Source organism: Stenella coeruleoalba (genome assembly GCF_951394435.1).
Source record: "Stenella coeruleoalba genome assembly, chromosome: 2".
NCBI classification, from domain to species: Eukaryota; Metazoa; Chordata; class Mammalia; order Artiodactyla; family Delphinidae; genus Stenella; species Stenella coeruleoalba.
Window position 1 is genome coordinate 168937025 of NC_137147.1, and position 13936 is coordinate 168950960.

Consider the following 13936-nt stretch of genomic DNA (forward strand, 5'->3'; position numbering starts at 1 on the left):
TCTTAAAATAGTAGAACAATGATCGTTAGTATAAGTGTTTAAAATGTCAACATTTGTATAACAGTTAAAAATTTAATACTGACATTTAAGATTTAAAGTATTAAAATTTTTATTATAGGTTTTCAGCTATAAAACTTCATACTTTTAAAATTAATTAATCAATTAATTAATTTTTGGATGAGTTGGATCTTTGTTGCTGTGCGCCGGCTTTCTCTAGTTGCAGCCAGCAGGGGCTACTCTTTGTTGCTCTGTGTGAGCTTCTCATTGCAGTGGCTTCTCTTGTTGCGGAGCAGGGGTCTACGCACCGGGCTTCAGTAGTTGTGGCACACGGGCTCAGTAGTTGTGGCACACGGGCTCAGTAGTTGTGGCTTGTGGGCTCTAGAGCACAGGCTCAGTAGTTGTGGCACGTGGGCTTAGTTGCTCCGCAGCATATGGGATCCTCCCTGACCAGGGCTCGAACCCATGTCCCCTGCATTGGCAGGCGGATTGTTAACCACTGCACCACCAGGGAAGTCCCAAAACTTCATACTTTTATAGTGGTTCTCAGAGGAATTATTGATCTGAATTATTCAGTTTACTCTTATAAAAAGTGTCAGTGCCAGCATCTGAATTAAAAATTTCCCTTGGGGGGCTTCCCTGGTGGCACAGTGATTGAGGTTCTACCTGCCATTGCAGGGGACATGGGTTCGAGCCCTGGTCTGGGAGGATCCCACATGCCGCGGAGCAGCTAGGCCCGTGAGCTACAACTACTGAGCCTGCACATCTGGAGCTTGTGCTCCGCAACAAGAGAGGCCGCGACAGTGAGTACCCGCTCACCGTGATGAAGAGTGGCCCCCTCTCGCCGCAACAAGAGAAAGCCCTCACACAGAAACGATGGCTCAACACAGCCAAAAAAGAAAAAAAAATTTTCCCTTGGGGAGTTCCCTGGTGGTCCAGTGGTTAGGATTCTGGGCTTTCACTGCTGTGGCCCGGGTTCGGTCCCTGGTCGGGGAACTGAGATCCATCCAGCAAGCCTTGTGGCACAGCCAAAAAAACCCCCAAAGTTTCTGTTTATTTGTGTTACTGTGTGTATTAACTGGAGAAATGACTAAGAGTCTTATCAGTAGTGGTTTGATGATCAGTCAGTAGTGATAATTTGTTAATGTTTTTGTTGTGCATTTCCTAAAATGGACATTTAAGGGACCTGTTCATAAAGTTAATAATTTAATTTATCTTTGAAAAAGCTTTATTGAAAAATGACATTATTTTTGTTTATTTTTAGGTTGGGCTCATGTGGTTTGTGCCCTGTATATTCCAGAGGTACAGTTTGCCAATGTTTCAACAATGGAACCAATTGTTTTACAGTCTGTGCCACATGATCGTTATAATAAGGTATAGTAGATATTATTTTATTGATGTTTGAATATAATTTTTTTGTTTTAAAACTGGGAAGTATAAAGGAATTTTTAAATTTTGTTTTATTACAGCCCTTCATTAAAAAATTTAAATTAAATGCCTCCATTGATTTGGAAAAAGTGTAATTACTGTGGTAAACTACAAGTATTAAAATATGTTATTAAGGTCACAGGAGTACAAAACAAACACACACAAACAAAACTATATTACCTTTTACATTAACCTAAGTATTTAAGCTTCTAACATTTTAATCTGTATAGATTTGTTCTTTTTTTTAAAAAAATATTTATTTATTATTTTGGCTGCACCAGGTCTTAGTTGTGGCACTTGGGATCTTCGTTGCAGCATGCAGGATCTTTAGTTACAGTATGTGGAATCTTATAGTTGCGGCATGTGGACTTCTTAGTTGCGGCATGCAGACTTCTTTGTTGTGGCATGTGAACTCTTAGTCGCAGCATGCATATATGCCTGGTTCCCCGACCAGGGATCGAACCCAAGCCCCCTGCATTGGGAGCGCAGAGTCTTACCCATTGGACCACCAGGGAAGTCCTTAGATTTGTTCTTTAAGAATTACTAACTTTTATGTTCTTTCAGACATTGAGGATCTGTTAAATTGGAATTAATCATTATTTGGTATAGTATTTGTTATGATGCTACACATCCTGTCTTATCACAGAATATTATTTGCTCATCTCTCCTCTCCACATTATTTCGTTCCCCCGAGATAGGATTTTTATTGTTGCCTTTTTTTTTTTTTTTTTTTGGCGGTACGTGGGCCTCTCACTGCTGTGGCCTCTCCCGTTGCGGAGCACAGGCTCCGGATGCGCAGGCTCAGCGGCCATGGTTCACGGGCCCAGCCGCTCCGCGGCACATGGGATCCTCCTGCATGCCCTGCATCGGCAGGCGGACTCTCAACCACTGCGCCACCAGGGAAGCCCTATTGTTGCCTTTTTTAAAAACCTTAGTTAATGTTCACTTTTTTCCTGTATCTTTTTATTAATTTAGTACATTTATATTATTGTTTCATTCTCTTGCATATTATTGGATGATTTTTTTCTATTAACCACTGTGTCTTTAAATATAGTGTTACCATTTTTAACTAAAGGTACCTGTTGATTTATTCCATTGGTGAAGAAAGTGTCACTGCAGCCAGTTCTAAGGTTTCAAAATACTAAACATTTTGTAATGTAGATCGTTAGTATTTATTAAAAAAAAATGGAAAATATGGATAAAAAAATAGGAAAATGCGAGACAGAAATCATCTAAAATCTTTTTTGTGTGCATTTTTACATATACTATATAACTGTAAAAAGTTTGGATCATAGTGCTCATACTGTTCATAACCCTGAACATCATTTTTTGTTAATAAATTATATTTTGCCATTATTTCTAGTGGATATTTAGCATCTAATACAAAGTATTATTAGTTTTGATAAAATATAATTTATTAGGAACGCCTTAGGAACACCTTCTTGTTGAAGAGCCTCACTTGGTGTTTGGCATGTACATACCAGCCAAATCTCTGTGTAAACGAGTATGAACATTTTGGAGGCTTCAGTAAATATATTGTGTGAAGTTGTTCTAGAATGTAGTTTCTCATTTATTAATCACACTAGTTATATGTGAGAGTGCACATAATCTTATATCCTGTTAAGTGCACTGTATATTACCATTAAAACAGGCTTTGGTATTCTTTTTAGTGAAAAATATTAGTGTTTGAATGATTTTCTTTGAATATTGGTAAGGTTAGATATTTTAAAGTTTTTTAAAAAGGTTATTCATGTTTGTTAATTGATCTTGAATAGCTCTTCGTTCAGTTTAATATTGTAATGTTTTAATTTTTTCTTACAAAATGTTTTTTATATTGGAGATGTTATTTTTTATTCTTATATACTTGCTGTGGATGCTTTTGCCCATAACTTAACATTTTCTGTTTATTTTTCATTAAGTCTTGATGGTTTTTATTGTTGTCGGTATTCTAGCAGGTTAATTTCTTCTAGTTTGAAGTTTAAAATTTTTATGTAATTTACACAACTACTCTTTATTGTTTCTGCCTTTGTTGCCATGCAAAGAAAATCTTTCTCTACACTAATGTCTATTTTTTTAGTACTTTCAAAATTCATTTCTAAAAATACTTGTTTTTTTCCTTTCAATTTTGAAATAATTTCAAACTTAAATTAAGGTTGCATTAATAGTACAAAGACTTCTTCCTCTCCTAAACCATCTGAGAGTAATTTATCATATAACACCGACACCTCTGAATGCTTTAGTTTGTATTTCCTATAAAGAAGGACTTTCTTCTGCATGACCAGAATACAGCCAAAATCAGGAAATTAACATTTATGCATTATTACTGTCTAATCCAGAGACCCCATCATCATTTGCCTAATTTTCATTCATGTTTTCTTTTTTCCCTTTCATAGCAAAAAGATCACAGATTGCTTTTTGTCTCTTAGGTCTCCTGAATAGTAACTCAGTCTTTCTCTGACTCTCATAACTTTGATACTTCTGAATGGTATAGGCCAGTTATTTGTAGAATGGATTTTTATAATGTTTCCACATGATTAAATTCAGATTATGTGTTTTTGGCAGGAATATCACAGACACGATGCTATGTTCTTCTCATTGCATCCTGTCAGGTGGTACATGATTTCAGCTTTTCCCATTACTGGTGATTTTACCTTGATCACTTGGTTAAGGCAGTGTCTACAAGATTTCTTCGCTGGGAGGTTAATCTTTATTCCCTTTATAATCAGTAAGCATTTTGTGGGGAAGTACTTTCTTTTTTTTTGTGGTACGCAGGCCTCTCACTGCTGTGGCCTCTCCCGTTGCGGAGCACAGGCTCCGGACGTGCAGGCTCAGCGGCCATGGCTCACGGGCCCAGCCCTCCGCGGCCTGTGGGATCTTCCTGGACCGGGGCACGAACCTGTGTCCCCTGCATCGGCAGGCGGACTCTCAACCACTGCGCCACCAGGGAAGCCCCGGGAAGTACTTTTTATGTAAATATCTTGTTCCTTGTGCCTTTTACTCACTAATTTTAGCATTCATTGTTGTTTCTTTGCTTAATTAGTCTATTAGATTGATGGCAAGTGGTGGTTTCCTAATTCCATCTTTTACATTCATCAGGTGGCATTCCATTTTAAGGAAAAGCTTTCTCCACTCTGCAATTATTTATATTAGTATGGACTAATATTGACTTACATGTTAATATTTTATTTTAATGGGTCATTCCCCATTACTGTCACTTATTGTGATGTTCATATTGTCTCAGGTTTGGCCAGTGGTACCTCTTCATGTGGGTTCCTGTGTCTTTTGACATGGTTCTGTCATTGTTTGAGCACTTCTTTACTTCTGACATGACAGTATGTTCTAGGCACATCTTGAACCATTCCTTGTCTTAGCCCTAGAATAACATTTCTCCAGGGAGCCTTGATTTGTTTTAGGTGAGAATGGTATTTAGAAACCAAAGTGGACACTAGGTGTGCTCATTGCTATTAGGATGTTGCTACTTCCAGACCCTCTCAGTGTGTATAGATGCAGAGATAAACGCACATTCACATCTATATCTTCTTTATATTTTGAAGTTGGTGAGGTCACATAGATACTTCTGATTCAGTATATGGATTTATGTATTAAACACAAACATATCTATATGTATTTCTGTATCTGTCTGTCTTTGTATCTATTTATTTATCGAACCATAAACTCCTAGGAATTTCCTAGTAATTTCCCTAAACCTAATCCAACAGCACAGGGTTCATTCTAATGTTTTTTTGTTTTTGTGTTATGACTCTCATGCCAGACAATGAGAAACGTGACTCCCATTATCCTCAATATATTTGATCATTCTCTCTTATATTGACAAATCTTCTGTTGCTGCCATCCCATAATACAGAGGCCAGCCTAACCATTTTCAGGCTCAGACCTCACTCTGGGTTGCTGCTGCTTCCCTGCATGTCTGTCTTTATTTTTTAAAACCATTTTGGGGGTTTGACACCCAGCTTCAGTCCAGAACTACCCCTTCTCCCCTCACTTTGCTCACTTTGCTCAGGTTCTTACAACTCACTTGGACACTACCTCCACCCCAGCCCCCAACACTCTCATGAGCGCCAACACTACTGGGGCTCTGATAGTTGAGTTGGCCTGCCCCTTCCTTCCCAGGATAGATGCTAGCATGCTTGGCCCCACCTCATGGCTTTAAGACTAAAGTACTCAAGAAGTAAGGGAGGGAGTATAGAGGCAGAATGAATTAATTTAGGTATAAATCTTCTATCCACTTAGAGTTAATTTTAGAATATGGTGAGATGTGTGTGTAATTTTTCCCCTCCCATGTGGTTTAGTCAACCTTTTCAACACTATTATTGAATAATCTATGTTTTGCACAGTGATTTGAAATACTGTTTGAATCATTATTAAATTCTTGGCTATTCTTGACATTTTTTCTGTTCCATTGATGTGTCTTTCTATTCTTAGTCTACTACCACACTGTTTTAAATTATTATGGCTTTAAATACATCTTGGTACATGGTAGAACAAATATTGTCATGTATTTCTTTTTTTAGATGAACCTTAAGAGTAACAATACAATTTTAATTTTACTGGTGCTACAGTGAAATACTATTTTGGGGAAAAATTGATCTTCTTGGAATATTGCATCTCCCCTTCCAGAAGCATGGTGTATCTCTCTGTCAAATTTTTTCCTTATATGTTTCTTGGATTCTTATGGTTGTTGGTCTGTATAGTTAACCTTAAAAAGAATAATATTCTGTTCGTGAATATTCAGTATGGTTAATAGGGGACATGGAATTCTGAAATGATAGGAACAATGGGAAAATGGATTGTTGCATTTTGGAAGACATCAATCTTTTTTTTCTCTTTGGGGGACGTGTGGGGGCGTTCCCTGACCAGGGATTGAACCTGGACCATGGCAGTGAAAACGCCAAGTCCTAACCACTGGACTGCCAGGGAGCTCCCCTGGAATACATCAGTCCTTAATGAGTGGTAGTAAAGGATAATGTGGAGATTATTAATAAATGTATTGGGCACTTAAAATGGACCTGCTTTGCATTGTGCTAGACGCTAAGAGTTCAGAGTTTCATAAAATACAGGGTTTATCTCCATGTGACACTTAGACAGTCAAGTAAATATATAACTACGATGTATGAAAATAATAAGAAATTATAAATAATAAAAAATCTGAATAGAGTATTATGGAACATAATGAAAGGAGGGATTATTTTTGTCTAAGGAATTGAATAAGGCACACAAAGATATTATATAACGGCTGTGCATGATAATAAGAAATTTGACCTGTGGAAGAAAGAATCAAATAATAATTCTAGACAGAGAAAGTAGCATAAATTAGGGTAATAGGTACAAAGGGGAGGTGCTAGGCAGTTCAGAGAATAATAAATCCTGTGTGGCTGGAACACTGTAAGATTTAGAAGAAAAAAAGGAAAATTTCTAGACTATTTGTATAGTATATCCAGTTGCAGAGAACTCACTGTGTTGACTTATTTTGTTAAAATTTCCACATCATTATATATATAGTGGCCAGTTTCTGTACCATTTGTCATCAGATTCTTGTTTTTATTTTTTGACCTCTCATATTTTCTTGTATCAATTCCTTATTTCACTAACATATACATTTTGTTAATAAATTTGAGTGGCATATGTTACCTTTAATTACGTTTCAATAATTTTTAAGAAATGGGAAGATTGGGGCAACATAGATATTTGGGAACTTTTTTGGGTGGTCTTGTGTTCTTTAGAGTCAAGGAAGCATTTAGTTTAGAAAGCTGCAATTTCCATAGAAAGTAGTTGGCAGATGATGGGTATATCCTGGATTTATCCTTTTGAATAGCTTTTATTTACTGAATGGCCATGAAGGAATGAGTGTTTATAAGTATAGGAAGGATCATAACAGACCAACCAAACAAACCAAAAATACTATAAAACATGGTGTCATTGAACTATAAGAGGATAATGGTAGAGGAAAACTTAGAAATTGCTAGCCCAACTTCCCTTTATCTTTTTTCTAAAGGAATAGATGTGGAAAGCTATTAAGAATTTTTTTTTCTTGAAGTATAATTGATTTACAAAGTTGTGTTGGTTTCAGGTGTATAGTAAAGTGATTCAGTTATATCTATGTCTGTATACACATACATACATATATATGCTTTTTCAGATTCTTCTCTGTTATAGGTTATTACAAGATATTGAATATAGTTCCCTGTGCTATACAGTAGGTCCTTGTTGTTTACCTATTTTATATATAGTAGTGTGTATATGTTAATCCCCAATTCCAAATTTATCCCCCACGTGGGGTGTGTGTGTGTCACATGTTCTTTATCCATTTATATGTCGATGGTGGACATTTATATTGCTTCCATGTCTTGGCTATTGTAAATAGTGCTGCTTGGCTATTGTAAATACGAACAGTGGGGTGCATGTGTCTTTTTGAGTTATAGTTTTCTCTGGATATATGCCCAGGAGTGGGATTGCTGGATCATATGTTAACTCTATTTTTAGTTTTTTAAGGAACCTCCATACTGTCTTCCATAGTGGCTGCACCAGTTTACATTCGTACCAAAAGTAAATGCCTCATCTCTTGTATCTAGGCTGCTCTGTAACTTGTTTTGGCTAATAAAGTGCGGTGGAAGTAACATTGTGTGACCTCTCTCTGTGGCTTGATGATCTGTTTTCTGAGTCCATTGGGGTGGCCCTGCCCCTTCATCCTCCTCTAATGATACCTTATGTTTAGGTTGAGGGCTGGAATATTGGGTGATTTGGTGCCACAGAGGTTGGTTTCTTTCTGTGCTCTTCCTTTTACCACACTTTTGTCCCACCTGTTAGTGCTAGACTGCTGTCGTTTATTATTTGATGTTTTGGGCTTTTGATTTCTTGGTGGTTTTGGTCCAGCCTCAGTCCTTGGTGGGCTCTGTATATCTGGGCCTCAGGGTTTCACCAATTCATTGCCTCCTGCCTTTGGCAGACTTTACATCTGTGGAAGGACTTGGGAGGGAGACAGCTTCCTGTCTCTCCCCAAGTGTTAGAAGATCTCCGATAACAGATCCTGGGGTCAGGAATTTTTCCTGCCCCTTGTTTAGGGGAAAAAGATTTTCCCCTTTGTCCTCCTAGCCATCATGGGTCTTTACTTATGCCCTGGGTGTGACAGGATTTGCTGCCAATCCCCCAGACGCTCAAGGCTTTTGAGAGTAGTGTCTGGGCAAGAGATGGGATTTCATATCTTTGCCTCAGTGGCACCTGATCCTCTCCTTCATGCCTGCACCACCAAGGGAGATTCTTTCTGGTTGTTTTGTCTCCTTCCAGTCTTCCCCAAGAGCTCCTTGTAAATCTTCATGGAGTAGAGCCTGTGAGTGAGTGTGAACTCTTGTCTGTGGTTCCAGTGGTTCTGTACTACTGCAGTAGCCCACAATCAGCCTTGAGCAATTTGTTAAAATTTTAGCTGGTTTCTTATCTGCATGTCTTCCTCCACATTTTCTTCCCTAGCTCTGTCGTTAGTGGATAGTCTGAGTGTCTTGTGGTTTTTAGGCAGCTGAAGGAGAGTGTGTCTGCCCTTGGATTTCAAACTATTTGGTTGCCTTTGCAGGTGCAAATCTTTCATAGTTTCAAGAAAAGTTGTGGGTTTTATAGATTAAATGGCTTTTTCTTGATAGGTTTAGAGTGATGTTCTTTCAGCTCTCTACTTTTTAGGTAGAGGTGGAATTTGGCCCCTGAATCCTTTTGATATGAACACTGTTTCTTTTATTCAAAATATTAGGTCAAACTATGACTTTTTCCCCCCTTAAAATGAAAGTTTTCAGGCTATAAGTTTGCCTCTGAGTATAGCTTTATTCACATACTTGACATTTTATTTAGATGCGATTTTGTTGTTTGGGATCATTTTCTAAATAATCCTCAAGTTAGTTTATAATTTTTCTTCTCGATCCAATAGCTATTTAATTGCGAAATTTAAAATTTGCAAATCACTTTTTTCCTCCTTTGATTCATGTGTCTTGGAAGCTCTTGTTGGTTGCATGTATATATGCTTATAATTGTTATATCTGTTTTATTATTATAAAATCTCTCTCAACAGTCTATTTTTCTTTTTTTTAAAATAAATTTATTTATTTATAGTAGTGGACATGGGCTTAGTTGCTCCATAGCATGTGGGGTCTTCCTGGACCATAGATCGAACCGGTGTCCCCTGCATTGACAGGCAGATTCTTAACCCCTGCGCCACCAGGGGAGTCCCTCAACCGTCTATTTTTTTGTCTGATAATAAACCACTTGTATTTGCTTGCCTTTTGCATGGTATATCTATTTTCATCCTTTTACTTTGAACTTACTTGTGTCTTCAAATCTAAAGTATGCATTGCCTTGTGTTTGCTTGCCTTTTGCATGGTATATCTTTTTTCATCGTTTTACTTTTAACTTACTTGTGTCTTCAGATCTAAAGTATGCATCCTATAGATGGCATATGGAACTTTTTTTTTTTTTTTTTTGCGGTACGCGGGCCTCTCACTGTTGTGGGCTCTCCCGTTGTGGAGCACAGGCTCCAGACGAGCAGGCTCAGCAGCCATGGCTCACGGGCCCAGCCACTCCGCGGCATGTGGGATCTTCCCGGACCGGGGCACGAACCCGTGTCCCCTGCATCGGCAGGCGGACTCTCAACCACTGTGCCACCAGGGAAGCCTGGAACTTTTTTTTTTAATTCAGTTAATCAGTCTCTGCCTTTTGATTGGATTATTTTCATATTCAGTGCTATTAATGTGGTTGGGTTTACATCTGCCGTTTTACTTTGTTTTCTTTTTTACTTTTTTTTATTAACAGCAATGTTTTGTTTTTTTGGCTGTGCTGGGTCTTCGTTGTTGTCTGTGGGCTTTCTATAGTTGAGGCCAATAGGGGCTACTGTTTGTTATGGTGTGTGAGTTTCTCATTGCAGTGGCTTCTCGTTGCAGAGCGCAGGCTATAGGTGCATGAGCTTCAGTAGTTGTGGCTCACGGGCTTTAGAGTGCAGACTCAGTAGTTGTGGCGCACAGGCTTAGTTGCTCTGTGACATGTGGGATCTTCCCAGACCAGGGATTGAACCTGTGTCCTCTGCATTGGCAGTCAGATTCTCAACCACTGCGCCACCAGGGAAGTCCCTTAATTTGTTTTCTTTGTCTTGTGACTACTTTGTTTTTTCTCTTTGTACACTACCTTCTTTAATGTTTATAAGTGGATGTTTTCTGGTGTACCGTTTTCATTCCTTTCATGATTTTTAAATTATATTTTCTTCGGTTATATTCTTAGTGGTTGCTCTAGGGCTTACAATATTCATCTTAACTTACCAGAATCTACTTAACTCCAGTAAGATATAAAAAATTTATAGCATTCATTTTATTTCTTTCCTCTCCACCTTTGTGCTATTAGTATTATAGATATCATGTCTCTATATATACTACAAGCCCCAAAGTAGTTAAAATTATTGCTTTATATAATCTTACATTTTTTAAAGAAGCTAAGAGATGAAGACCACAGATACATTTATAGAGTGTGTGTTTTCCTGTTTACCATTTTTATTTCTCTTCATTTCTTCCTATGGGTTCCAGTTACCATCTCGTGTTATTTCCTTACTCCAAAATAACTTATTCCCACTCTCTTTCATTGTGTCGTCATTGTCACATATATTACATTTCTATATGTTATAGTCCCAACAATACAATTTATGGACATTGTTTTATGTGATTGTTTTTTAAATTAAGAGAATGAGAAAGAAATATCTCATCATACTATCTTTTATCATTTCGTATATAATTACCTTTGTCAGAACTCTTTGTTTTTTAATTGGTCTATATATTTATTTATTTACTTATTTTTTTTTGCGGTACGCGGGCCTCTCACTGTTGTGGCCTCTCCCGTTGCGGAGCACAGGCTCTGGATGTGCAGGCTCAGTGGCCATGGCTCACGGGCCCAGCCGCTCCCCGGCACGTGGGATCTTCCCGGACTGGGGCATGAACTCGTGTCCCCTGCATCGGCAGGCGGACTCTCAACCACTGAGCCACCAGGGAAGCCCTATATATTTATTTTTTAAAATTTCAGCTTTATTGAGGAACTCTTTGTTTTTTTGTGTGGATTGCAATTACTGTCTAGTGTCACTTAATTTTAGCCTAAGGAATTTCTTTTTGTAGTTCTTGTTAGTGAGGTTTGGAGCAACAAAGTGTCTCAGTTTTTTTGGGCCTGAGAATGTTATTTTGCCATTATTTCTGCAATATAGCTCTTCTGGATATAGGATTCTTGGCTGATAGTTTTGTTCTTTCAGCATTTTGAATGTTATTCCACTGCTTTCTGTCCCCTATTTTATTCCTAATGAAACCTCAGGTTTACTTGTATTTGATGATCCATTTCCCTCATTTCGCTTTCGAGATTTTCTCTTTATTTTGCCTTTCAGCATTTTGAGTGTCCATCTGTTTGTATTTATCCTGTATGGAGTTTGGTGAGCTTTTTGGATGTGTACGTTATTGTTTTTCATCACATTTGGGAAGTTTTCGACCATTATTTCTTCAGGTACAGTTTCTATCCTTTTCTTTCCTCTCCTGATTTTCTCATTACACATCTGTTAATGCAGTTAATGGCATACCACGTTTCTCTGAAACTGTTCTTTAGGTAATATAATCTAAAAAAATCTGTTCCTTAGATTGTAAATTCTCTATTGATCTATTTTTAAAGTTGATTCTTTCCCTACTGCCAACTCAAATCTACCATTGAGCCCTTTTAGTGTGGGTTTTTTTTTTTTTTTTTTTGCTGTACGCGGGCCTCTCACTGTTGTGGCCTCTCCTGTTGTGGAGCACAGGCTCCGGACGCGCAGGCTCAGCGGCCATGGCTCACGGGCCCAGCCGCTCCGCGGCATGTGGGATCTTTCCGGACCAGGACGCGAACCCGTGTCCCCTGCATCGGCAGGCGGACTCTCAACCACTGCGCCACCAGGGAAGCCCCCCTTTTAGTGAATTTTAAAATCGAGAATTTCTGTTTGGTTGGTTTTGATCTCCTAAGTCCAACATCTTGGTTCCCCGCAAAGACAGTTATCGATGCCTGCTTTTTTTTTTTTCTTATGAATGGGTCATACTTTTCTCTTTCTTTGCATGTCTTATAATTTTTTGTTGAAAATTAGACATTTTATTTTATTTATTTTTTTGGCTGCGTCGGGTCTTAGTTGTGGCACACGGGATCTTTGTGGAGGCACGTGGGATTTTTTTCATTAAGGCACGTGGTCTGCTCAGGTTTCTCACTAGTTGCGGCGCGCAGGCTTGTCTTTAATTGTGGCGTGCTGGTTTTATTTATTTTTTCTTTCTCTCTATCTAGTGATGCATGTGCTCTGTAGTTTGCGGCACGTGGGCTCTCTCGTTGAGGCATGTGAGCTCAATAGCTGTGGCATGTGGGCTTAATTGCCCTGCAACGTGTGGGGTCTTAGTTCTTCTACCAGGGATCGAACCCACGTCCCCTGCATTGGAAGGCAGTTTCTTTACCACTGGACCACCAGAGAAGTCCCTAAAAATTAGACATTTTAGATAGTAGCCCCTCGAGAGAATGAATCTTCCTTCTCCTTGTAGAGACAGAACCTCTGCACTAGTGCTCTGGAGCTGGGGATGGTGACAGCACTTTGCTTCTCCTGAAGAGGCACGTGTACTCTGACAGGGTGCTGGAAGGAGGGAAGGGTATAGTAGCCCAGCTTATCCCTCCTAGCATGGAACTTCCATTCTGCTAGCAAGCTGGGGAAGGAATGATAGGGCCCCAGGAAACTTGGCCTGTTTTTAGGGTGGGAGGCTATGAATGGGAGCTACCAGGATGAGTAGTAGTATGAGAGTCACTGGAGACCTGGCCCTCCTCGGGTAAAATTGTAGCCTTAGACTAGGATCTGTGGAGAGAGGGAGCCCTCATCTTCTTGACAGCGCCACCCAGAAAGGAACTTCCATCACAGGAAGCAGTATGTGGGGGTGGTGGTGGTGATGGGGGCAGATCATGGCTCAAATGCCACCGGCTCTCACTGTTCTTATTGAGATTTAGTAGATTGTCTTGGGTAAAATCTTCTGCTTTCTGCATGTCTTCAGGACAATTTTCAGAGACTTTATTATTTTTCTTTATTGAAGTGTAATTGATATACAGTACCATGTAAGTTACAGATTTTCAATATAGTAACTCATTTTTTTTGTAACTCATAATTCTTAAAGGTTATACTCCATTTATAGTTATTATAAAATATTGGCTATATTCCCTGTGTTGTACCATATATCCTTGTAGCTTATTCTATACAGAGACTTTAAATGATTCTTTTTCACCTATGAAATGGTTAATTTACTGAGGAGAGGATCCGTGGACCTCTTCACTCTGGTATTTCAGAAGTCTGGAAGGCCTAACTTCTTTAAAAAAAAAAATATGTCATAATTTTAGTTTTATTGAGTGGTCAAATGATGGTGTCTTTTCACTGTCAGCTCTGTTGGAAGTTACTGAGATATTCTTTGAGGCCTATTTGCATATTTTCCCTGAATTTTGCCATTTA

General features: G+C 38.7%; 1 protein-coding gene across 12 annotated transcripts in view; it reads left to right on the forward strand.

Moving 5' to 3' along the window:
• Positions 1–13936, forward strand: part of MLLT10 (MLLT10 histone lysine methyltransferase DOT1L cofactor) — a 256251-nt gene that overhangs the window by 96337 nt on the left and 145978 nt on the right. For all 12 annotated transcript variants that reach the window (XM_079912301.1, XM_079912296.1, XM_079912302.1 and 9 more), the window contains one exon: positions 1262–1371. In XM_079912301.1, coding sequence (XP_079768427.1) covers positions 1262–1371 — 110 coding nt within the window. The remainder of the gene's footprint in view (positions 1–1261; positions 1372–13936) is intronic.